A 26,078-nucleotide genomic window follows, 5' to 3' on the forward strand; every position below is an offset into this window, starting at 1 on the left:
CTCCATACATCTCCATTAGCTCAGGTTAGTTTTCAAACCAGATTTTTTGTTTATTACAGGTCAGTTCATTTTTTATAGGCAGAAAAATAACTTTCCTCTTCCTTTTACTAACCTGATATCAAGTAAAATGTCACAATTTCTGGCAGAGTGAATCTAGATTTATGCACAATGCAGTTCTCAGCATACCACATTGAAACTAATCACAATTTTTTGTGAGCCAGCCCCCAGGCAACATTTTGTCATTCACTCTTAAAAAAAACGTCTTCATTTTTCTGTTCCTCGGTTAAAAAATACAAAGTAGTAGCAAAACCACAGCTATAAAATACTTCATCATTTTTCTTTTAAATATTCATCTGTCAAGAGTAACTCTTCTTTAAATCATATTCCATTTGAGGAGTTGAGTTTCAGGCTGGTAAACTAAATGATGTGCTTGCAGCTTGCAAGGAACCTTACTGTCATTCTTTCAATAATATCACAAATAAGCATTGATGATTTAGCAACAGAAGACTGCATGGTCCTGGTTTCAGTGAGAACTCGGTGTGTTCACCAACCAGAAACTCTGCTGTGAACAATCCTCATAAGGTTATTATGTTGTTGCTCCTGCTAATGTTAGCATGACAGCATGCTCACTTACGTCATGATAAGAGTTTCCTCTCCAGGTTCCCCTAAAATTCCATCTACAAACAGTGGGAGTGATGTGAAACTGTACTTGCTCCAGGATTTCCCTTCATCAAAACTTAACCTGATAGAGAAAGCAGAATTAATATCTTCTTTCCTTATTCTCTCACTATAACTGGGGGCATACTACAGCTGCTATGGAGAAGTAGAAGGTAGATTCTGTTCTTGAATATTGCATTTTTAGCCCTTGGAATATCTAATTTTGGTGGCAGCGTTATAAATCAGAGCATTGATAAGCTTTCTGGCACTATACTGCTCAGCCAAGGCCAGTACTTAAGTGGGAGAAACTAATAAAGATACCTAAGAGATTGATGCTTAAAGAACAAAATGTAGCCCAGCACTATGATTTTATTTAAAATACACAAATAATTTTGAGAAACTTAATATTCGGTCCCCAACCAAAGACATTTTAAGGAAGTGTGATTTTCAGATCACAAGAGCTTTACCTCTTCTAACCAGCGGTTTTTCCCTGTGGTAGGTCTAAGCAAAATCTTGGAACTATTTCTCATTACTTGGGTCTGGGTGGTTTAGATACCCATATGACTCTTGCTGCAGTGGCAGTAAATCAATGCAAAACAGCATAAAACTATATTCTACCTACCACATAAATTCAGGGATGCTAACTAGAAGAGACAATTTTGTCTTACTGGCTACAAAACCATGATGCTTTTCAACAAAATTCTTGCTCAGAAGTGTTGTCTGCAACGCAGAAGACAATTTCATCAATAATTTTGAAAACTATGAGTACTTGGGCAACTCAGTAAGAGGCAAAGGCTATAATCCAAACTGTATATTATATAAATAACCAAACTCAAGAAGCCAGGTCTTAGTCAATGAGGAATTATGTTGGTGGTGTTGATGGTATCTAAGATCTGGCCAAGTTGATGCCATCTAAGCTGCAGTTGCCAGGATTTCTTAGCTTTATCTGAGTTTACATTTGTCAGTTTCTGATGTGATATTTTCTAGAAAACAGTGGCTTCAGCTTGATTTCTTACTTCCTGACATTTGAAAGGAAGAGTATCAGACTATCACATTTAGGACAATCAGAGTCATTACCAGAGATGTCTGATAGGCAGAGATGTGTGTTTTATGGCAACCAGTACTCCTCCTTGATCCAGGTACAGAACACTGTGCTCTTCCTCAAAGATCTGAAAAAAAAAAAAGCATATGTTTAGATCTATTTTCTTTAGTATAAAGAAAATGTCATCGTTTTTTAAATATGATCACGAAAGAAGGTAAGTACTTACTACAGATGTTACTGAATAGAGTAAGGCAATGTGTATAGAGAGTTTCTGTTTTTTTATATCTGCCCTTCTGCTCCCACCTACCCCCCCCACTAGGTTCTTGAGAAGCATCTCTGATTAGCAGAAAGTTAGAAACACTAATTTTTGCAAGGACCAACAATTTTCCTCCTTTCGATAACAGATCATTGTTCAAAGAACATATTGTGCTTGTACGTATCTAGCCATAGTACATGAAAGTGAGGGAGAAAGGAAATGAAGATTGCTCACTGTAAAGAAAAATAATTAATTTCCTGGAATATCAAATATGTAAACAGCTATTTTTTTTTTTCTTTTCTTTTTTTTTTTTTTCATTGGCTTTATGCAAACATCTGCTCTCATGCTCTCAAATTTTCGCAGCAGCATGGTGAGTCTGGAAAAGTGACATCTGGTTTCTGTAACACGATATGCCATCTATGAAATGGGAATAATATAACTTACTTTTTTTTGCAGATAAGCACGCAGCAGGGTAGCAATGTTTTGTTATCAGGTGGGATTCCACTAAATATTATTATCATTTAACTTCACTATCCAGTCCCATGCACAGTGAGGGAGAAGTAGAACACTGTAACTGTTAATTCTTGGGAAAGTATAATAATGGACGAAAAGAAAGAATCCTTTGTGCTAGAGGGTTAAACTGAAGCCAAACTGAATAGAATTATAAAAATAATTTTCTGTTATATGATGCATAATGACACACACAATATTTTTCTTTGGGCACTTCTGTACCTCTCAGCAGGGAAAAGAAACATTCCCTTTTGTGTAGATTTGCAAAAAGCTATTTTGAATCAAAAGAAAAAAAAATGAAACATTTTTAATATATCTCTTTGACAGTTCCCTACAATTACTCTTAAATCCTGTGATTCTGTCACATACCTGTCTCCATGTGTTTCCAGCATCAGAAGAAACAAACATACTGATATCATTGTCTGATAGTTCAGGGCCTATATTACCTGTAAGTAGAACATTAATTAGTGAAGAAAAATTTAAGAAACAGCAGAATTAGCAAATCAGAGAATTAAACATATTCATTAGTCTTTTGTAATTATGTAATTTTTAGTCTTGGAAGGAAAAATAAAAGAAAGAGAGAGAATTTCAGTTTGAAGAAAACACATGTCAAAAAAAAAAAAAAAACAAAGCAAAAACTAACACTGTTTACAGATCTATGCACCCTGTGCATAAAAGAAATTCCCTGTTTTGAATCTAATATTCTTGGTAGTATAAGCTTAGACGTCATCTCCTCAGTCCTGAAAGTAAGCTTCTGTAAAAATCAGATGATACATTGAAGGTCCATGAAGACTTCTGACAGCCTGCCCTACTGGTAGTGTGACACCCCACAGACCACTCCATACCCATATCCATCACACATTCAGGATTTCCTCAGTGTTTGCACATCAAATACAGGCACTCTTTAAATGTTTCATACCTGAAGCAACAATAATGCTGGGGGCAGTGTCTCTGCTGGCAATGTTTCCTGAGGTATAGGGATTCTCTGAGACCTTCAGGTGAAGATGAAGGGAGCAATAGGGCTATGGAGAAAGGAGAGATTAAAGTGAAAAAGCAGACACAACACAAAGCATATGCTCCCATTTCTACAGGCCTTTGTGCATAGGATATTGCATGGGCATAGGATATCAACAGTTACTATTAAGATAGCCAAATACTATTTCCTAACTACTGTATCAAGCTACTCTCTGAAAGACAAGGCCACTGCTCTGCTTGTCTTGTGAGATTTTTGCTGTCCTTTCCCAATGCAAACCTTTCCCACTGGGAAACTGATTCTTTAGACTGAAACTCTCACAAAGATGAGATCTTTGAGGCTGTACTCACAAAGGATGCAATGAAAATTGCAAGGGCAGGTAATGGTAAGCAGTACCTCGCTCCTCCAACTGTTGGCTGTCATGAGAAGCAAGCAAGGTTACAGATATGCTGAAGCGACTCACCAGGCAGCAGTGCTCAAGCTATCTCTGCAATATTGCCCTGTCAGAGTGGTGCTGAGTCACCACTTGTAAGCCATAAGAAACAACTTAATTCAGGGAGTGTCAGACCATGTCTTGACCCTGAATACTTCTGACACATGGCTCTGTTCTGCACTGCACTACAAAGAAATATCAGAACTTGAAATTGTCAGTTTAACAGTTATTTCATAAAATATTTCATCACCCCATCTATATGTGACCTTTGAGATTTCAGTACATCTGTACAAACCTTACCTATTTGTTATTGATTTTGTATCTCAGGTACTCAAATCAAACAGGAATGGTACAGAATAAATCAGCTGAGCAAGGAGATAAGATGGACAAACAAGCAGATTCCCAAAGTTGCCATTATGACCTCTCCAAATCTACAGTGAAATAATTTTTGAAAAAATCTGAAATTTTTGCTTTTTCTTAGGGTTTTTTGTTTTTTTTTTTCCAGCCTTTTTGTTTCCAAACCTCGGGAAACAGGCTAACGGAAAGGAAAGGGAAAAATACTGGCAAGGAAAGCTGAAGCAAGCTCACCAAATTGAGGGGGACATCAGTATGGGAATGCAAACACAGCAAAACATATGCTTCAGCTAGCATGGCTTCCAGACAAGCAGGATGCTATGCAGAAAGCCCTGTAGGCTTCAGGGAGGCAGGTCTCTCTTTTACATCGTTTACCTAAATGCTAGGTGTCCAGCCTCATGAATTTTGTAGGCTTCCTCTGCAGTCACTGGAAGACGACCACTGATATATCCCATCTCCAGGTAGGAGAAAATGAGTATCATGCTGTGGGTAAGCATAACCACAAAAAGCAGTTTTGGGATGTGTGGGTTTTTTTGTTTTTGTTTTTGTTTTCAAAGGTGAATGAGGATGGTAAGGATTGACGGATCTCTGTTGTGTATGAGAGACAGGAAAAAGGAATGCAGGGTGGTGCAGAAGGGAGCACAGCCTGCCAAGTGGAATGCACTGAGAAGTTAACTCCAAGTGACAGCCTTGCAACGACAGCTGCTGGAGCAGCCTGGGGCATGGAGAGGGAGTGGGAACCAAATCAAGCTGACGCACATTCAGAAGTGGGAAAGCATTAGGAGGGAATGAATTCTTCCCTTTTATTAGTCTAGATACAGAACATATTTTTAAAACTAATGTGCTGCAAGTCCACCTCAGCATTTTCAAGACAATAGCTAATAGCAGCAATTTAGCCAATTCCCCCAGTCTGACAGAAGTTTGATCTTGTTAGACTCAGGTTTTTGTATTACCAGAAATTTTCTCTCAAATTTGTAGTACTTCACACATACAGTAGACAGAAGTGGAATTTATACATCAAATATTAATTAGAACATAAAAATCACAGAATGGCTTAGATTGGAAAACATCTTAGTGATTATCCAAGTCCCCATCATCTATTTCCAACTCCCAAGACTAAAAGCTAGAACATCCAAGAGGAGAGAGAGTGCTTCTAGTAGCATGACTTTTTACTGGTCAGAGTGCAGCACTGGGTAGAGACTCAAGTGACAACTAGCTGCACTGTTAAAAACAACTTTTCCTTTCCAGACAAACACTTTATATGTATAAAATCCATTCTATCTTGCAAGGAGGCCCAAAAGAATTCCCCATACCAATCATGTTCCATAGAGAAGCTAGCACTCCTTGTATGTCTGTACTGATAGCCCCTGGTCAGGAGTGGGGCCGAGTACTGCAACACAAGGATAATGCTAGACAATATCTAGAAACCTAGAGGTGGTCACAGTATTTGCACACCTGCAGTTGCAAGGAGCAATTAAAAGAGAAAGCACTTCCATAAGGGATACTCAGAACACCTCACTCAGATGTTTAAATGACTTTGTGGCAGATGGTGTGAATGCCTTCCCACTTATGAAAAATGGGTCGTTGTTCTGAAATCCTTATAATCCGTACAGACAAGACAACCAAAACTAAAGAGGGAATAAACAGATGTCTGAGGAAGAAAGGCACATAGAAAATAAATGACTTGCTCAAGGTCAGATAGAAAATTGGAGATAGGCCTAAAAATTGAATCAAGATTCTCCTAAGATTCAGCCCAGTGTTTTAACCACAAGGCCATACTCAAAAGCTAATTGAATAACTCTCCTAGACAGTTGCCCATAATGTGCAAGGTAGAATTACTCCTCAGTTAACTACTTCACAGCATAAGTATCAAACAAAATCAGCATCTTTGGGATGTAATAACTTGGCAGTTATTTTATGAAGATTAAATGTACTCAGCCTAGAAAGTAAGTGGTACAAACAAGAAAAATAAAACCTCAGGCTCAGGGGGAATTTCATTGCATTCCTCCATCCTCATTATTCAAACCAACCTCATAAAGAAACACAAATAAATTCTTTGACATGCTTTGAAAAGAGCCCTTGCGCTTACTGTCAGTAGAGGAATAGCTCTGTCTGGTTTGTGTTGTGTTTCAACCAGATTCCCTCTTAACCTCTTTAGCTGCCAACTTAGCTTCTACATACTTATTTCTGCATTAACACTCCCTTAATTTAGGCTGAGGTTTTAAGAACAGATGTACACAGGATAACATTCTGCTCTCAGACTGAGACCATCCAGTAACTCTGGGAAAGGGCAGATCCCATTCTGCCAGTAGCTGAGATGTACATCTCTGAACACTGTGTTCCAAGCTGTAGCTAGGAACAATTATTCTGAAAGCTGTCAGTGTGAAAGCGTTACTATCTATCCTGAAGTAATGATGGAAGCTAAGCCAGACTTACAAGACACTATTAGGAATTCACTTGTCTATACCATAGGATCAAGAAAGATCATGGCAAGGAACAGAAATGTCTGGAGGGAAAAGGAGCAACTGATACAAGGGAATGAAACTGCAGATGATGCAGATGTAGAGAGAGTGGGGCTTCAGAAGTGAGACGAGCTTGTGAATTGTTTAAGTACTATAACTATGTCATATAGATGAGGAACAGAATTGCCTCAGCAGGAGACAATATATTTTCTCAATGGTTTTCCAAAGCAAAACCCCTGTATGGATACCAGACTTATTTCCAGGCATTTACAACTTCTAGATCATCTATCATCTATAGATTCATCTATCTCCTTTCTTGCAAATTTAGAAGACAACCATCTGAGATCCTTTATTCCCAGCTGATAATTCTACTCTGCTACCATTCCACTAGTCTGTGGGAACCCACCTAAGCACAAAGGAGACACTGGCAAGATAATGAAAGAGGTCTCTTGTCTGTTTCTAACTGAAATCAAAGGGAGAGAAAAAAAACAAAACACATGGGTAAACACTGGGCCTTATCACAGGGATGAGACTTCTTTGGGAATAACAAACCCTCAGCTACACAGTTTAAGCCCATTGAGGATTTGCCTCTTCATGGAAAAAGAATAGAGTTTACTTTGATTATTCCACTGCCTGCATGTTTTTCTTATTCCTGTTGTGTCTCTCTAGTCTCCTAAATATTACACTACCAACATGAAAAATCTTGGGATTCTGACAAAACTGTCAATAATCTGAAAAAGTCACATTTATTTCACAAAATATGTTCACTTGAGTTAAAACTAAGTTACAATCTATTTAAAAGACAAAGGTTTTTACACATACTCCCTTGCAAAAATTAAATTGTTTTATGTCTACATAGTTCAGTAAATGCCATCTTTTAAGTTTTCATCTCACTGAAAGGTTTAATTTAAAAATGCCCCTAGACACATTTTTTAAAAAGTTGGAAGAAGAAAACAAACCCAAACAAGTTTAGTCACATTCTGAGATAACTTTGTTTCTTGGCCACCAGTTCACCCCCATTTATTTTGTTCCAAATCAGAGAGAAAATTAAAGGCTTGAATTTTTGCTCTATCGAAAAGATCAATTATTTAAACAGCTTCAAATATCAGGTTAGTTACAACAATAACATATAGGTTTCAGTTCAGAGATTGGCACAGTATTCAGCTACATACCAGAATAAATAAAAGGTAAAGCTGATGCTAACTTACAGCCTCAATGTGAAAAGCATCACTTTTTTTTCTTTCGATGGAAAATAGCATGCAGGAAGAGCACAACAAGGAGGAAGAGCAGTCTAAGTAATGACCATGGAACTATGTTAGATTTTTTTTTTTTACTATAAAAATTCTTGAAAATCTCTAAGACTGCAGTTCAGAGTATTATCCCGCTACAGAATAAGCTGAGAAGTATGTGGAGATCAGGCTAAGCTATCTGATTTGACAGAGAGCTCCAATTCTATCCACTCAGTGTTTCACTTTCTATTTTAGAAATCCTTTGCATATAATGACTATTAAAGATTTATCTATATGTTGACCTATATCAATTAATACAGACAGATACACTAAACGCACAGCTATTCGTATATTTGTGTGAATATGTCAATTCTAACTTTTGATCTCAAAATTAAAATACCAATACAGGGCCAATAAAATGGCGTGAAAAAAAACAGTTCTCTTTCTACTTGAGCCTGTCTCAAGTTGTCAGGGCTCTTGGAAGTTCTGCAGTACAATAGCTCACTCCTCCCATCTAGTGTCCAGAGAACCAACTGCTCAAAAACAGCAAAAACGAGAAGCTTCTCGTGCTGTTTAGCAGGAGACAATCAGTTGTGCAGAAGGAAGCAGATCTATGATGCTTCATTTTGTTCCAGAAATTAGATTAACCTAAATTAAATTACAATGCCAACTACACCATCTGGCCGACCAAGCCTGATGTACCACAGTTTTAAAACTCAGTGTTCCTTCCATGAGTTACACTGCACAGGGAGAGAGGTCCTCCCCTATGTTACCTGGCAGAAAAAGACTGTTCTGAGTTCTTAGTACACCTCAAATCCCCCCAGATACTTACCAGGAGACAGTGAACAGGGTTTCCTTTCAGATCAGTGTCTGGAGCCTGCAACAAATTCCAGTCTCTCCCTTTATTGTAGGTGATGAAAGTTTTCACTTGGTTGTCAATCTTCTTGTTAGCCAAGAACATTCCCTTTATCCCTGCTACCTAGGAAAAATTGACATGGCTGAAAAATAGATCAAGTCCATACAGTTTCTCTGTATGCAACTTTCCTGCCCTGTTAAACCCAACAAATATCTTGTGGTTGTATGAATGTGATAGATGTTGTGGCAAGAAATGCCAAGGAGCATCATATGTGAAGAAGTGCAAGTGGAAGAAAAAGTCAGAAGCAGTGTAAGAATATGGTAAGACATCAACAGAGTTAACTGTAAAGTGACAGCTGTTCAACTGGATAGATATCCTTTCCCCTGGAAGTTTAAATATACACAGGGCAATTATTTCTCTCTTGCATGCAGTAGCAGGAAACAGCAGCAATTTTGACCTTGCAGAGAAAATGACAACATGCACACACATTTGTTGTTTAGCGCTTCTGTTCTCACACAGTCTGCTTAAGACATTTTATCTAAGGATCTCTGTGCACTCTACAATTATCAGTGTTTCAATAGGGTAAGTTGGGGTATCACAGAATGGCCAGGGTTGGAAGGGACCTCAAAGATCGTGAATCTCCAAATCCCCCCGCCACACACAGGGACAACAACCTTTCCATTTAATCCTAGACCAGGTTGCCCAGGGCCCCATCCAATCTGGCTTTGAACACCTCCAGGGACGGGGCATCCTCAACCTCTCTGGGCAGCCTGTTCCAGCACCTCACCACTCCCTCTGTAAAGAAATTAACAGATAGCTGGATAGGACCAGCTTTGTTTTCAGAAGAAACTGAAGCACTAGTGACTCAAAAAGGCCTCCCTATGCTAGTTATAGAACGAGATCCTCATCTTTTTATCCTTCCCAGCATTTTATTCAACAGCTTTACTCCATTGGTCTGCAGGAAAATTTTGGAAAGATGCTATGCTGACGAACTCAAATTGGAATTGAACCAAGAGTGCCTTAGTAGGAAGAAAAAAAGTCAACCTCAAATCACAACTCACATTGCAGAATGTTCCCAACTTCTTAGCACACTGAAAATCAATAGCCCAGTAGCTATTGCTGCTTGCAAATGAATTTGTTAGGCTGTCGTTCTGTAATCTGAGTGCTACAATTAGAAGCAGAGGGAAATCGGGAGAAGGTGAGGGGAAACTCAGAAACTTCTTGCTTTTCATCAAATCTGTTCAATCATACACTCCATCTTTTCTTCTTCTGCAAAAGTGGTGCACAGAATCATCAATCAAGCCTTTTTGCTGACAGAGATTATTACATAAATAGCATCATGTGGCAAATGGTTACTCAGCAAATTCAAAATTTGTTCCAGCTCAACTGATTTAATTACATGGGTATATTTGGATGCTACTATTCCCAGTCAATAGGACCTTACTGCACTTCTATTCACATGCCATGGGACTACTACTGTATAGTCCACTGGTACAGTACAGTGGTGTACTTATTCAGTCTGAATAGTACTTTCATCCCTGAGTAATGACACTGAATTTTATGTTGATAAAAACTTAGATATGATTTGCTATAATGGGTAATAGCCTTTAAATTAAGTAATTTAGTTAGTTATTGTTGATTTAAATGTAAAAAAGATCATATTTTCAATGTCTGATCTGGGTTGTTTTGATGCACAAACTATTCAAGTTTTCTTTGTTCTGTGGTAGAAAGGCAGCCCAATGAGACAGGGCTTTCTCCTCTATCAGGAGGAGAAATTGTATGAATAGTCAGAGTTGGAAAAATAACATCATTCTGGCTTTCTCACCACAGGTCAGTGCCTATAGCTCTGTTTGTACTTTTCTTTGTTGTTGTCCTGAAATAGTTGTATTATGTAGCCCCTGTGAAATGCTGGCTATAAATGATTAAAAAGCATTTTATATATGAGTTGATAAATGTGTTCTGAAATCCTATGAATTTTTCTTGTTATGATTCTACTCCTAGGCTGAAACTCAAAATGCTTTCTAGAGAAAGCAAAGTGTAAGTTATGCAACCTGGGACAGCTCTATCTTTAAGAAACAACTGCACACAGTGTAAATGTTTGTGTGCTTTCTGTAGGAAGAGATGCACCTGTTGCGTATACACATCCATGACACACATGATGATCTTTCCATGCAGTCACAATGGAGACAGAGCTATGCAAGTAAGGGTTTGAACAGCAGTGTTCAGAAAAATAAGCACTGGGTTTGTATTCCCAGGCTTTGTAGGCAATCCCCCCCACCCTCACAAGCACTGCATGTAGATATAAATGCTGCCTATGCTTTCAGTGATGCTTACAGGCAGGATTGTCTTGATGCAGAACATTCCTGCTGAAGAGCCAAGCAGAACAATACTGCATCATTTAGAGAAGTGCATTGATAAGAAAAAAGAGAACCCACTGGTCAGCAACTCCCACTCTTTCCTTCTTCTAGGGTATGATCTCTAGGGCAATACCCCTGGAACTGCAGTCTGGTGTCCTATTGATGCACCAGCACTGGAAGGTGATAAGGAGAACTATTCTCATAGCCTACACAGTCCAACATGTAGAAAGCGAATTAGTGTCCCAGTGGTAGTGGCCTCCTCATCCCCTACAACGTCCAGCAGCAGAACAGCCAACACCCTGAAATAACTGTCTCCCAGTGAAAGGCTCCAGGGAGCATTCCTCCAGGAGAAAAGAAAGGAGAACACGATGAGGCACAAGGGAAGAACTTCTATTTTCTCATCAAGTCCAATGTAATTTCCCACTGAAAAGATTTATTGCTGATGTAGAACTGCATTAGGAATGTGCATACAGAAACACATTCTCCACAACGTAACCGGTAAAATTATTTTTTAATACCTGGTAAACATAAGCATACAGACACATACACATTAAACAGGAGTTTTTCTGGCATCTTCTCAAGTAATCCTTCTTTTCCATATAAACTGCTGTCACAAAAGGAGGACTCATTTTGCAATTTCTTCTCTTCCTTTTAATTTATCTATGGATTTTTTTTTTTCTTTTCTGATCTTCATCTCCATGTACCCCTGAAGCACTCATCATTTGCAATAACTCTGCTGGGAGAATCATGCTGGATGACTTTCTGTTCCCTTCCAGCTAGAACATCAAATTGAAGTTTTGTGCCAGGTTCGGTGTCAGTCAATATTCTTTCTATCTAAATAATCAACAGATATGATGCTACAAGTCTGATTTCATCACTTTCAATCCTGGTTACTGTGTAGTGTCAGTCTAATAAAACAAAACAAAGGCTTTTCTCCCTCCACTGGGATGTAGGACACTTTTACATAATGAAGTGAAACCACTTCTGGAGCTGACAGTAATAAGAGGTAACAGCCTTTCCATGCACTGCCAGCATTGCAGAGACATTAACAGTAAAAACTCCAAATGACTGGGAAATGACAATGCCCATCCTCCTGCAATTCACCCGAATTTATGTACAGTGCTTGGGCTCTGTCTTGACAATTCAAGGTGGTTTCCAAGTAAAGGACAGCTGAAGGCGAACTATTCAGTAGAGCTAGTATTCAGTAATGGGAAATACAGGGAGCATTTCCATTTTTAAAGGAACTCAGAACTAGTTCATAGCCTTTGTTCTAAATGGTCATAAAGACCTCTGGAAGAGATCTGGAAAGAGTAGCAAAATTAGACCCCAAAATTAGCAATGGAGCATTGAATTTCTAATCAGCTGTATCCAGAAATAAGACTGCTGTCAGGCCAAGAGAAGTACAAGGGTGTGTTACAAGTTCTATTCTCAGGATCAGTTGTCACAGAAGATAATGTAAATTAGCCTTCTTACAGGTGAGCTTAGAGAGAACGTACTTGTTAGGATCAGGATAAAGAAAACATCAACATGAAGAAGGAGAGTACCCATGCTCATGGGATAGCTCAGGAGTGATTACTTAAAATTCTGTTCTCAGAATAGATCAAGCAGCAGAAGGCAACAAAGACAGCTGAAAACTACAGTCTCTAATTCCTTCTACCACAAGAGCTTAGGCTTTCAGAAATGCAATGAAAATGGCAGAATTGCAGAATGATGCTGTTCACAGAGCTGGGAGACTTATGAACCAAAGACTGGAACAACGTGGGTCAGAGGCTCGATTTGTTTGCGTCAGCAGGATTTTGGCTGAGAAAGCTTCTTGTTGGAATGTAGTGAACTGTTCAGCTACTTCTTCCAATGCATATCCTTCTACATAGACACAAGATTTTCCTCACCTGAGAACCTACTGGAGAGCACAGTAATGAATTTCTTCATACTACTAGGCTGGAATTAGTTTCAACACTTGCGCAGCCTCGCTTGAACCTGCTGTGCTTGCACTGAGGTCCTCGTTTAAAAGAAGGATAAAAATGTGTTCAGCTTTGGCTTTGCTATTTTCATACATTCTATGAGACTGATGTGTAAGAACACAATGGAACTGGATGTCACATGAGTTTGTAGGTAAGAATGAAAAATTTAGAGTCATGACATACCTCATAGAGGTCAATCATCACATTCCCATCCAACCCTTGACTACTCTTGACGTTTTCCAATGCCAGGGTGAAATACACCCCTCGGGTGTCAGAGATATACAGATTGTATGTGTCGTTCTGGTTCCACTCTTGAACAGCTGCAAACACCTGACTCTCATCTGTGCTGATAACATGCATGTCCTGAGGAAAGAAAGCAAATGCATGTTACAAGAGGGAGCTCTGCTCTGTCATTTCCAAGGGCATCATGGAAACTGTGGAGAAGCAAAGGATATATTTTAGATTGGAATTTAATTGAAAACTGTAGACAACATTTCGGTAAGCAGAGAATTCCATCCAGAAATATTTTACAGCAGCACTCTACTGCCAGTTTTCAAAGCAGTAATTAACTGATGAGGTGTTAATTGAACATTCACTTTGGCAACAGAGCGTTATACAGCAGCACTTTGCTTCCTCTACCAAAATTTTAATTAGCACTTGGTTTGAGGTGATTTTTTTGTTTGCTCTATTTATTTATTTATTTTGTGTTTAAGCAATACTACTTGTGATTGTAGAATCACAGTTGTTAATAACACTTTAAAATATGTTTTTTAAAGAAATTAAAAAATGAAGAAAAAAAAACATCAGGAACATCTACCTCTTGCCTTCTATCTCTCAGAAACCAAGTATGCTTGAGAACTGAGGGGGGATCGAATTGGCAGCCAGTGTTGCTGTTGTTTATTATTACTAATGACTGTGCCATCTATGAGTCAAGGCCCTAGACCACTGTGATAAACTCCAGCAATACGACAGAGAGACAACCCTAATTCTCAGTATATGTAAGGAGCAAAACTGTAGTTAGATCACACATGTTATGAGTGATGCTTTATTTTTCTTTATTTGCTCTGTGTTACAGTAGGCAGGAAGTAATGAAATGAGTGCATAATTACCAACAAACTAATAATCTCTTAAACCTGAACCTCTCTTTCAATGCCTGGAGAAATTATCCAGTGAAAAAAGCCACTGAGAGATAGTTATAATGAAATTCCAAGGCTCTATCTGCCCGGTACAGGAGGGCTGAGTTCCTCATGCCTTACAAATCCATGGAGATAGGACAAGAAATGCAGATTTCTTAGCAGTAGGTGATTCCCTGAAGATTCAGCTCTATGCTTTGGGCAGTTATCCCTAAGTTATTTTGCATCCATGGATCTCAGCCAGTACTTTTGACGTATATGCAAAACTGGGACTCCATCAGAAAATACATTCTTTGGAAGTGGATGCTACTTCTTCCTCTGTTAATATAATAGTCTTTGACAATTTTCTTGCTGATTTGTAGGGGGGGAAAAATAATTGCATATTGAGCCTTATGGTATAAAAACAAAAAAATAATAGAGGGAAAAAATCTGACTTATAAATTTCAAAGTGGATTCACTATAAAGTTAAGATTCAGAAAGGTTGACTCAGATCCAGATCTGTGCAGATGAATGTTCACCTGGTTTACCTGCTTCTTTGTACTGGAGAAAAATGTATCCAGAAGATGAGCTAGGTTTGTAGAGGAACAGATTGGGTTAAAATCTGAGGCAACCAGAAATGAATATAAGTTCCATTGGCTTTGATTGATTGTGATTGTGAACAGATATTCTCTCTGAGCTCCAGCTGTAATGGTAGAAGTAACTGCCACAGCTGTTTGTCAGAGGTTCCCCATTTCACATTATCATCCTAGTTGATCTTCCGGTAGAGCTACATGAGTAGATGATCACAATGTGCTTCAGGCAGTTTCAGATGGCACAGCTGCAGTTCCAAGCTCAAACTTTCAAATACGTGTTCATACACAAGGACAGATCTCTCTACTTAAAGGTGAAAAGATATTCTAATGAACATCAGGGAAAATCAAAGGCAATTTCACATATGTTTAAGAAGCAAATGAGTTAATCCATTCAGTACATTCTTCCTGAGTTTTGATCAGAACATGCTATAATATCAGAGTCTAAGATCATGGGCTCAAGGAATTTAAGCCTAGACAAAGACTGAGAAAGAAATGGTATAATATATGTAGTGCATGTACAAAGGAAACAAGTGTTCCAACTGATTGCTTTTGTGGATCAGTCAACTACTTAACACGGCCTTGTCCAACAGACTCTGGTATAATGTAATGGCTTGATTGAAGGGATTCAGTACATAGGAATCCAACACATCTTTGAACAACGTCAGGGATTTGTTAGTTTTCACATTGGTAAAAATAAAAAAGAAATCAGCATACTGATACAGTTTTATTGTCTGTCCTTTTTGACTTTCCAAAGACAAAGAGCATGATTTTGTGCATGCATTTGATCAGTTACTCAAATGACTAAAGGCCAGGGCTCTTTGAATCACCAAACATGCTCCAGTTGTCCTTTTTTGCACTTGGTCAGGGAACTTTTCTTCCTGGCAATTTAATTAGCAGGAATGTGTATTGCCTGTTTTATCCCATCAATTATTTCATTTGTCAGTTGTTGTTAAGGTTTGTATTTCATGACTTTCTTGTGGTTTGTGGTTTGGTACCACAAACACCTACCCCATCAGTATTTAGCCCAGCACCAGATTAAGGGACAAGCCTTTTTTAAAGAGAAATTGCTTGGCTCAATTCTGTATTCAGAGATGCCTGCCCAGTAGATTGGCCTAAAATTGAGTGAATTTGAGCACTGTTTCTACACATTCAAGGTGACTATCATGAGTGACAATACAGAGTCTATGACAGACACCAACCTCACTGCAGAAATTAACAGATTTCAGTAAATACCATTCACAGGGTTTACACAACCTCATGTACAAGTTAGACATATGCCTGTACTGGAAACAGTTTCAGGTTCATTCAGGCTTCTAATAGAATTGGTTACCAGAATATAAATTACAACAGCAAGAAAATTATAGATTTAATTTGTTATAGGCCATTCCTGCCTGAATAATGGTATCACCTGCCAAAACTGCCTGCCATCACATCCCTCCAGATTAGGAGTAACATACAGAGGCAAAAAGTTTGACATTTCTATCTTCAATTCCAGTAGCGACTTAGTACTGTTTACCATACTTGGCCCCACTTTCTTAGCTGAAGGAGATAAAAGAGAATTTAGGCATAAAAGAAGCTGTTTGTTTCAATGCCTTTGAATAATATAGTGCTTTGTGCATTTTTAATAAAAGCAGCTATCTTGCTTTGATACCAAACTACCAGACAACCACAGATGCACTGTAGCTCCCTCCAAGCCAAAAAGGGTTTTTCAGTCTTTGAAGACATTCCCAGTTTCTGACAAAGTGTCTTATCTCCTTAAATATCTGCTTTTTTCCTTGGGTCAAATAGCATGAATATATTGCTCCTATTCCTACTCTCTGAGAACACATGGGAATGTAATCACAGTATTTTTTCTTGGTTCTCCAGACTTTTCATTGAGTTGGACAATTGGAGAAATAAGTGTACTTGCTCAAAGCAAGCAGTCTTGCTACAGACAGTCTGAATCAACTGTAAATTATTTTAATTTAGGTATTACAGTATCCATCCTAAAAATCCAATTCATTTGCTAAGGACTACTTGATATTACACCTGCTTAAACTCTATCTAAACTGACAGAGTAATTCTTTTCCACTTGCACACAAAGTTTCAAACTGCCTTAGAGTAATCTTATCTTAGAGTAAGTTATCTTCAAACATGCCTGAAAATTTTGTGGCAGCCAGGATTTCAGGTCTCACAAAAAATCCAAAGTTTCTCTGGGACTGTAGAAAGAAGTATACTGGGTTTCAATCTACAAATCTATGTATCTTCTAAAAAAAAAAAAAAAAAAAAAAAGGTATTTTTCTTTGGCTGAAACAATTTACTGAAGTCACATTTCATAGTCAGTTCTCCTGTGTCACAGCCAAAAAGAGATCATGACTTCCGATAGTGTCCCCAGAATCACAGAATCCTAAGATCTTGGGTTTTGAGGCCATTCAAGCAAAGCAGAACGGCAGAGTATACAAGGTATGGCACTGAAAACAATGTGTTTGAGCTGCTATCTGGTTATATGATGAAAGTTACCCACTCAGTGCACTCTAAACAGGTCTGTTGGAGTGAGGAGTCAAAGCCAGCCAGCTGTGACAATAGCCAAATGATCCCCTTGAATATTTGCATTTACAAATAGTGATGTACTTTCAACTTCCAGGAACAAGCTGGCTGAGCACTTTCTTTTTTCTCTTTTTGCATTCCCAAAAATTAACCGGGGATTATCATTTTTCTTCTGATGCTAGATGTTACACATAGTTCACAAAGTCATTTTCTAACTTTGAACTTTGATTTCATTTAAGCCAGCCTATAAAAAGAATGAAAAGAGTTTTTTAAAAAGATATTTTTCTCTGTTAAGAAACTGTTAGGACTCCAGCTGCAAAAAGGTGATTTTTCCAAAATAGAGCCAACATTTTATAATAGTCTTTTTAAAGAAATCCAGCTTCAGAAGGCAGCAAATAGCCTTTCAAGCTCCAGTGCTAATTCACCATTGTTCTTAATTAGGGAGGATATGGAGCAGACACACAAAGCCTTCCCTTTTCTTGATTCCCATTAAAATCTGCTAATGAGGCAAAACAGAAAAAAAAAAAAAAAAAGAATCACACATCACGGGATTTTACATCCCTGCCCTGACCCCTAGAAAAGGAAAGAGAAAGGGAAGGGGAAAAGGAGGAAGGGGGGGGGGGGGGGGGGGGGGGAATGAATTCCTCCAAAATTCATTTGACTAACCATAAAGTAATTATAATTGACATAGGCTGTGGTAATCTGTCTGTATTTAATGCTGATGTTCTTGACAAGGCAACACAGTGAACTTGAGTCTTTCTTGCTTGCAAATTCTCTCTTAATCAATGATGCTTTCACTCACTGCATATCATCTTGTTGTTACTTGTATTGCTTTCAATTATTTCTGAACAAATAGAAAATCTGTAGGTACACATGGGCATTCCAGCAACAACTTACCTTGGGCAAGGAGTACTTTGGCAGCTTTATCGGTGTAAATGCATTCCTCCTATAAGAAACATAATAATGCGGTCTTCCACCTGACGTCACCTACAAGAAAAGCAGCAAATTTACCTTCAGCATTATTTGAAATGTTTTTTAAATTAATGGTGAAAACATCAAGCAAAACCTCCTAAGACAAACATCACAGTGTTCATGGCAGTGGTTAAAAGCTGCAGTCATGTTACGGGTACTGAATAATCGCTGAGAGCGGCTGAAAAAGAGAGAGTAAGAGAAATGTCATTTTCTGCAAAGAGAAGCAAGGGCTAGAATTTCAGCTGAAAATCTGGGGAAGGTGAAGCCTTGGCTTCACTTAGGCCATTATGTTCTCTGCTGATTCCTGCTCTTCTCTCAACACAAAACAACCTGTTCTGTGTTATTTGCACAGCTGCTACGTGAATTATTGGTTGGAGCAGCTGATTGGCAGACATGATGCTTGATTTCCATTTCTGTCTTCACATTTAAGTGCCTAAATAGCAAGACTGGGTTAAAGCAGCATGTGGTTTCATTTTCCACCACCTATTAATGAGGGGTTAAAAAAACAGCTGACGATGTTAGTTACTGAAGCATAATCAATGTTTGTAAAGTGCTTTGAAATCCACGGATGAACGATACTGAAGAACAAATATTCCAAGGGACTCTCCACGCAGAACTGTGCTTTAATTGCCTGCTACCTAGGCTTATCAAGCTGGTTTTTTTCATAGTGTTTTAAAGCACACTGCAGTAGTTTAAAATGGAAGACCCACAGAGGCTAAGATCATACCAGATTAAGTAAAAAAAAGAACTACTTATTTTAAAACTCTTCACCTTTTTTTTTTTTTAAGGAATTAATCAAAAGTTAGGGGAAGGAAGGCTAGAAGCACTGTTTATGAGCAAGTGTGTGCTTCTAAAAAAGACAGTGCTACAGAAAAACGAGCCCACTTTTCCTTATTCTCATGCTTTAGAAACAATTATTCTCATTGCAAATGGCTTGGTTGCCAAAAAGCCAGATGGAGATCAAGGTAGGGAAGGCTGGGGAGGGCTTTCAGGCATTCCTTTATTCTCCCAGCCTCTTCACTGTCTGGTGTGAGGTTATTCCTCCTCTGAAGAATAGTGCCTGCAGTACGTCAAAATCCAACATCAGTCGCAGCATTTCATTTAGCAGTTCTGTGCTTTATTCCTTACAGATACATCCCGTATATAACCACTTGAAGAATGCTATTTTACACTTACCAGTTAACTGTGAATTCACCAACAATTAGGATCAAAGAAGAGATTGTTTCCAAGAATTAAAATATTTTTATTTTGTATTTGTAAGTGTCAACCATTACTGACTGGCAAATACTATCTCTTTGATCTGTTAACATTGGGCAAAGTCCAACAGAGCATTAGAGAGAAGGTTGTAAGTGATTGCCTGTCCTCGTTCTCCTTCCTCTACCATGAAGTCAGCACTGAAGTGACACAAAGAAATTTTACAGCTCTAGGAAAACTGCACAACAGTTTATAGACAGAAAGTTGAAAGCACCAAGGTACAAAGGCTGTCAGAATTCAGATGATTTCAAATGGCTTCAGATGGGACAAAAGAATTAACTTCTGTTTAGCGTGTAATAAAATCAGGTCAGTACAGAGAAGACATGAAAAGAGCAAAAACCAAGGAGTCAGTGACGAAGCAATGAATAATTTCAGATAGAAAGAGAAACTTCCCAGCTCCTGTTTCAGTCATGTCACATACACACACATACAGCCATTCGGAAATTAGAGAGCAAGTCTGAACAGTGATGCATGCCCCTGTTTTCCTTACCTCATAAACATTTTATTTACACCTCAGACACATAAAGGCACAAAAGCTATTCTGGAACGTATGTTCCAGATCTATTTGTGGATGATTTAGATGGCTGTTTATGACTGAGTTCATTAACTGAAGGTAATTAGCAATCGACTAATTCAATTTAAAATATCAATCCTTTCTCTTCCCTCCACCCCCAAGTATGACAGAATATTAACAGTCTGGAAAACCAGTTTAGTCCTAATGATTTCCAGTTCACCTCCACACTCTCTGCAATTCTGTTATTATTTTTTGTCCTTTTCCACTGTTATTAAATGGACCCTGGCAGCAGACTAATGAAATGTACAGCAGTTCAGATCTGTTCTCCAGCTCTCACCTGAAAAAAAGCTTGGCTAAGTATGTCTCATCTTCAGCCTTTTTTGTATAATCACAACTGAAGCATAACAATAAAGCCTGATTACTCCTTCTGTGGTTCTTCCCCTGACTCCCTCCTTCTCTTTTCTGTTTCTCTCTTGTGCTTTAAAAAAGTTTGCTCTACTGCCCTTGCAATAGAAGATGACTGACATGTCACTTCAAGCTGGGAGGTGAGAACACTAATCCGAGAGTGCTGATGAGACTGCAGGAGAGGCATAGAGGATTACTCCAGTACCCACGGTGGATGCTACAGGCAGGAACTCTACTTCCACTGACAAGATACTAGAGGTAGAAAAACTCTATTAGCATTGTAATGAGCTGCTACAATCCACCCAGTGCCCTTGCTATGGATCTAGTCTTGTCAGATTAGTTGGGGGTTAATACATACACACATGTATGCAGAGGGAGGTAAGAGAAAATAACAAAATATAAAATAACAGAATAAATAAGAGGTTGCTCCACACCTGAACGAAGACATAGTCATCCTGGACGATCAGGGAGTTATGGTCAATGTAGCCTGGAAAAGGTTTGTTTTGTGAGGCTTCACTGCAGTTCTGCATCTTACAGGTGATGTACTGGGCATCTGAAATGAGAAGATAAAACCAAGACATGTGAAGTCGTAAGCACAGTTTCCTCCTAATGTCGAAAAACTACTTGTTAAGCTTGCATTTTTTTGCTTCCCAGTCACATACGACATAAAGCGATACCATCCATTCAACACAACATAACACTTTTCCCCTACACCCTTAATAAATCCATCTTTCATTGCTCTCCTTTAAGCTCCTTCCTTCCCCACCAGGATCAGTTTCCCGTTATTTCTTTCATCACACCCTAAATAAGACATCAGAGCTAGATGATAATGGTGTGGCATTTTTACCATAGGCACATCAGTTTCTCCAGTCACATCTAAGTTTATTTAGAAAACAGCCAAAGACCAGAGTATACACAAGTACGAGCACATTTGCAGAGGACACCTGCCCCATACTGTCACCGCTGATTGAGAAGCCTTTTCCTGGCACAATTCTGTACTTCCTACAGCCCTTAAACTCTGCAGAGTAGAGCAAAACATCACCTGCTTCAGAGATTTTACCTATTTCTTGGTTAACAATATAGGTAAATGCACTCTGGCAGACCAAGGCAATCATTCCACTCCATTCCACTCTCTTGAAATTGGAGGTCTGAACAGTTGTTTGTTTCATAGTAAATGGATTAAATGCAGCCCTAAAGCTATCTCATCCATGATTACTATTTGGGACTTCCTCATCTTCTCTTCTGGTGCACTGCAGAGTTCTCATCTCATAATCCATCACCTGAAGAAAAGGAATTTTAATTTCTTCATGGTGGTAATTTATCCCAGAATACAGAACCATATTCTCTGAATTCAATTTAGGCTCTTTCAGATCAATTAAGAAGTTGCACTTTCTTTAAGGACAGAACTGATTTACAGGAAGAAGGATTTTGGCATTTTAGCATTAGCATTGAAATGATAGAAACACTGCATGGCATTTAATCTTGGAACTACTTCTAATCTTTTTCCTTGTTGAAGCAGCACAGCCCCTTGTTTGATGTAATTACAGCCTTCTGATCAGAGAAGCAGCACTTTCAGTGGTAAAAGAAATGGGTGGGTTTTTACTATCTCATATTTAATCTTGTTTTTTAATTAAAATCTATCATTTGACATTTTTTTCCTTGTTTCTAAGGGCTGTTGACTTCTGCTTAGAAATTTCTATTCTGAAATAGAAATGCAGGGTAACGAACCTTCAGGAAAGTTTGATGAGGAATGATTTTACCCCATTTGCAGAGTTCTTGGAATATGTAAAGTGCTGAGTGTTATTAGTCACTGCAGTTTATAACATTTTATGCTTTTGCAGCTCACTGCAAAACATTAATTAACATAGCCCAGACAGCATTATCGAAGTGCATTTCCCTTGGCAAAGACATGTTTTTTTCCACATTAGCCACGAGAGGGCAGGAAGACTCAGAAGTGTCAGTCTGCTCATTGCAGCAAACCAGCAAAGTTCCCTCTTCAGAAGTGCTCGGTCCTCTCTCCCCCCACTGTGAGCAAGAAAGGGACTGATGGAGCTTACCCACCACCCTACAGTGCTGTGTGGTGCCTCTACCAGTCAGAGGACAGAACGGGCATCTCAGAACAGACTGAAACACAACCAATTCCCACTTCTCCTGTTAACTGAATCCATTTTATCACAAAGGACAGTCCTTCACAGCTACCCCACATTCTATTATAAGATCGGACTTCTGTTTCCCACCTTGTCTCTACTTTTCGTAATCCACCGCCATTGTTTTCTCCTACAGGCACGCTATCCCTCTCAAAACATTAAAAGCAGTGTCATCTTGCATCCCATGCCAATGAGTTACCTGTCCTGCGAGCACATGGAGGTAGCAAGATGTGTGCTGCTGGGAGAGGCCATCAAAGAAGATTAAAGAATCTCCTCTCCCAGAGATTTTAAAGAGCAGGACAGGCTGACATCTGTTAGAGGTGACTGAGGCTTTTTCAATCCTGTATTAATGGAAGAATTGGGACTGTGTCTATTTCTGCTGGGATCACCTGAGTCCGTGCAGCAGCAATTGTACCATTGATGAAGATTTACTAAGGCAATTCCTGTGAACTTTTACAGTGCAATTCTCCACGGCTTCAATTCTAAAATGCCAGTAATAACTACTAAAGGGCAGAGCTCTGAAATTGCTTAAACTAATCTCCCAAACAGCCAAACCATGAGATTGTGCACACCAAGAATATCCCCCTCTGCTACAGGGAAGCAGAAAGAAAGGTGTCTTGCAGTGTTTGGATCCCTCATTTTTCCTAAGGGAATCTTTGTTGTGCTCACATTAACTCAAGGATTTTGTTCCGATGTCTGATTCTCATGGACATTTTATGGGATTCCATAGGCAGAGCTTTGTAATTTAGCATTAATTAATGTCAATTAATGTATTCAGTTGCTAAGCTGTGGAATTAATTTCATTAGTTTTCCCGCACAGATGTTTTCCCTGCCATAGGTAATTAGGACATTATGCTTTTCATTTCCAGAACCCTCACCTCCAACAACAGCTGCTGTTTTTAATATACAACAACAGAGCCACACTGTGCCTGAAGAGAAGAATATAACAAGTCCTAGCTCTTATCCTCCCCCGACACTTTGATTTAGACAGTTTTAGACACCTAGAGTAAGATTCCTCTCTGGAAATGGCAACTATTGCTAAAGAGGCTGCAAAAACACAGTACACAAGAACGGAGAAGATGTCTGGTAAGGGAAACCTCTGACAAAATTAATCTGTATCAGTGGTGAAACATGCTAACATGCAGTAGGAACTGAGAGCCAGAGGGTCCCTGTGCCATGAGTTGTTTCAGTCTTTTCTGTTTAGCTCAAGCTCCATGCTAATATGTTCTCAAGGGAAGTATATTCCAGAAACACGTTCTTGGCTTAGCTGGTGGAGATGGAAGGTTGTTGGTGGCTACTGGAGGTTGGCAAGCCTCTAAAAGAATACAAAGAGGAGTATCAAGTTCCTTCATGAAGCAGAGCAAGACTTTCTTCAGGACACTTTGTTCCAGAATGTTATTTTAGATGACAGCTCAAGACTTACCATTCTCTTCTATCCAATCTAAGCTTGTATGGACATTTTTGGGAAACTCTGATCACAAGGATAGTCAGAGGAAGAATTCACTGTACTACAGCAAACGCATTCCTCCTGCTTTTTATTTTCTTTTCTAATTAACTGAGGAATACATGCTATTCTCTACAATCAAATCCACTAATGACCGCTCAGGAGTTTATGTGAAGAGCATCCACGCAATAAAGGACTTATTTGTCTTCCAGACTTACTATGGACTACACCTTATTCATTACTGAGTGACAAATATTATTGATAGTTTCTGCTTTTGAAGGATGACTGACATCCTTTAACTAATAAACTATAAGGACATGGTAGTAACATATCTCACTGAAGACCCAGGCCTGTACCCTATCTTCAGTAGTGACTAGTAAGAGAAACCTTGAAAAGGTTATAAGAATTTGTCCACATGCTTTGCATTTAAGGCAAACCTTCAGCATCCACAACCTTCAATGGGAATAAATACCACTATTTACCTGTTCTCTCATACTATAATGTTCCCACCCCCTTTTGCTGACGAAACACAGAGAATGACTGTTTTTCATCTATTCCCATCTGGTCTGAATGTTGATTTGTGAAACATTTATGATATGGGGATACATTCACAATTCTCCAGGTCTCAGCAATTGCAGAGCAATTATCAGTAATGAAGATGAAATGGTCCAGTCCATTTACTAACTGGCTCACGAATCTGATTTTGTCCTACTACTCCCTTTTCTTCCTTGCAAGTCAGAGTCAAGAGTCTTTCTTTGAATGGGTAAGTATATCTTTTGCCTTTTCTATCATGAGGATACAATTAGAGAAACAAACACATTTCATTCTCCAAGACAAATACTAATCATCAGCTGTGGTGGGAAAAATAAAATAAAATCATTACGCAGGTTTAGGGGACTGAGAATTAATTCACCACCTCAGCTATATTAGAAAAGGCCTGTCAAACTAGGTTGCCAATTTTTTTTCCCCACTACAGGCCTTATTTTACTCTTCCTTGCAATGTGCTGTGAAAACATAAATTGAAGTCCTAGCACGGTTTTGTGATTCAGATACCACTGGCAAGATGCTCAGCCACTGCTGATCAGCAAGCAGAGCATGCCAGCTGACCCCAGATGAGGTCTTAGTTTTGCCTGTACTCACAGCAGTGCCTAAATTAGCTTTTATTAAGAAAAGCTGCTATGTGCATGAGAAAAGCAAAGGAAATATAACTTTTGAAATATCAGAAACTCTCTAAATTTTTGCCAGAACATTAGGAACATATGCTATATATAATATAAAATTAAAAACTTGTTACTCATAATAATTTGAAATTCATCTACATAAGCAAACGTGAGTCTCATAAATTAACACTTGTTAATTTTCCATGGAAAACCTTAGACATCCTTTAAGCCAGCTTTGCCTTTCTCTGGAGGGAGCCAATGGGTACACAGTTAATCTCCAAATGCCTTGTAGAAATCCACCTTTCAAATTCTCACCAACAGTCTGGATTCCTTGATAGAGATCACCCAGAAAAAAATTACATTCTCATATCAATTAGCCTGAATCAGGCCTTACTGAGATAACTCTCCCTAATTCAAAACAGATATAACCATGAATTAAGGGTACTTCTGTGCTGTTCTTCAAAAACAAACAAGCAAAAGGAGAAATAAAAAGTGTAGAATCTGTATACCATTAAGATTGTACACCTCCTGAAAGCATTCAAATTGCATTTGAATAAATATGGATTTAACTTTCACCAGTCACTCTGGCTGCTGACTATGGCAGTGAATACAACAAAGAGAAGCTTATCATGTTGTTAAGAACTGTGGGGGATTAAATGTCTTACTGGGGTGGTGGCCTGAAAGAAGGGAAAAAAATCACAATTCCTGCTGACTTTGACAGCATGGTCTGATCCCATTCCAAAATCAAAGCAGAACACCAGGGACACCCAAGCATACAAATGGAAATGTGAGATAAGGTTCATTGGAACTTCTTCCAACTGAAAAAAAAAATCAGGTTTTCTTACTGTACTTTCAAGCCCA

General features: G+C 38.7%; 1 protein-coding gene across 3 annotated transcripts in view; it reads right to left on the reverse strand.

Moving 5' to 3' along the window:
- LOC125693376 (VPS10 domain-containing receptor SorCS1-like) overlaps window positions 1–26,078 on the reverse strand; it is a 272,191-nt gene that overhangs the window by 52,634 nt on the left and 193,479 nt on the right. For all 3 annotated transcript variants that reach the window (XM_048945241.1, XM_048945240.1, XM_048945239.1), the window contains exons 7-14: window positions 20,901–21,019; window positions 18,219–18,308; window positions 13,274–13,453; window positions 8,749–8,895; window positions 3,385–3,487; window positions 2,835–2,911; window positions 1,735–1,826; window positions 635–742 (exon numbers count right to left, since the gene is read on the reverse strand). In XM_048945241.1, the coding sequence (XP_048801198.1) occupies window positions 635–742; window positions 1,735–1,826; window positions 2,835–2,911; window positions 3,385–3,487; window positions 8,749–8,895; window positions 13,274–13,453; window positions 18,219–18,308; window positions 20,901–21,019 (916 nt within the window). The remainder of the gene's footprint in view (window positions 1–634; window positions 743–1,734; window positions 1,827–2,834; window positions 2,912–3,384; window positions 3,488–8,748; window positions 8,896–13,273; window positions 13,454–18,218; window positions 18,309–20,900; window positions 21,020–26,078) is intronic.

The sequence above is a fragment of the Lagopus muta genome, chromosome 5 (genome assembly GCF_023343835.1).
Source record: "Lagopus muta isolate bLagMut1 chromosome 5, bLagMut1 primary, whole genome shotgun sequence".
Classification (NCBI taxonomy): domain Eukaryota; kingdom Metazoa; phylum Chordata; class Aves; order Galliformes; family Phasianidae; genus Lagopus; species Lagopus muta.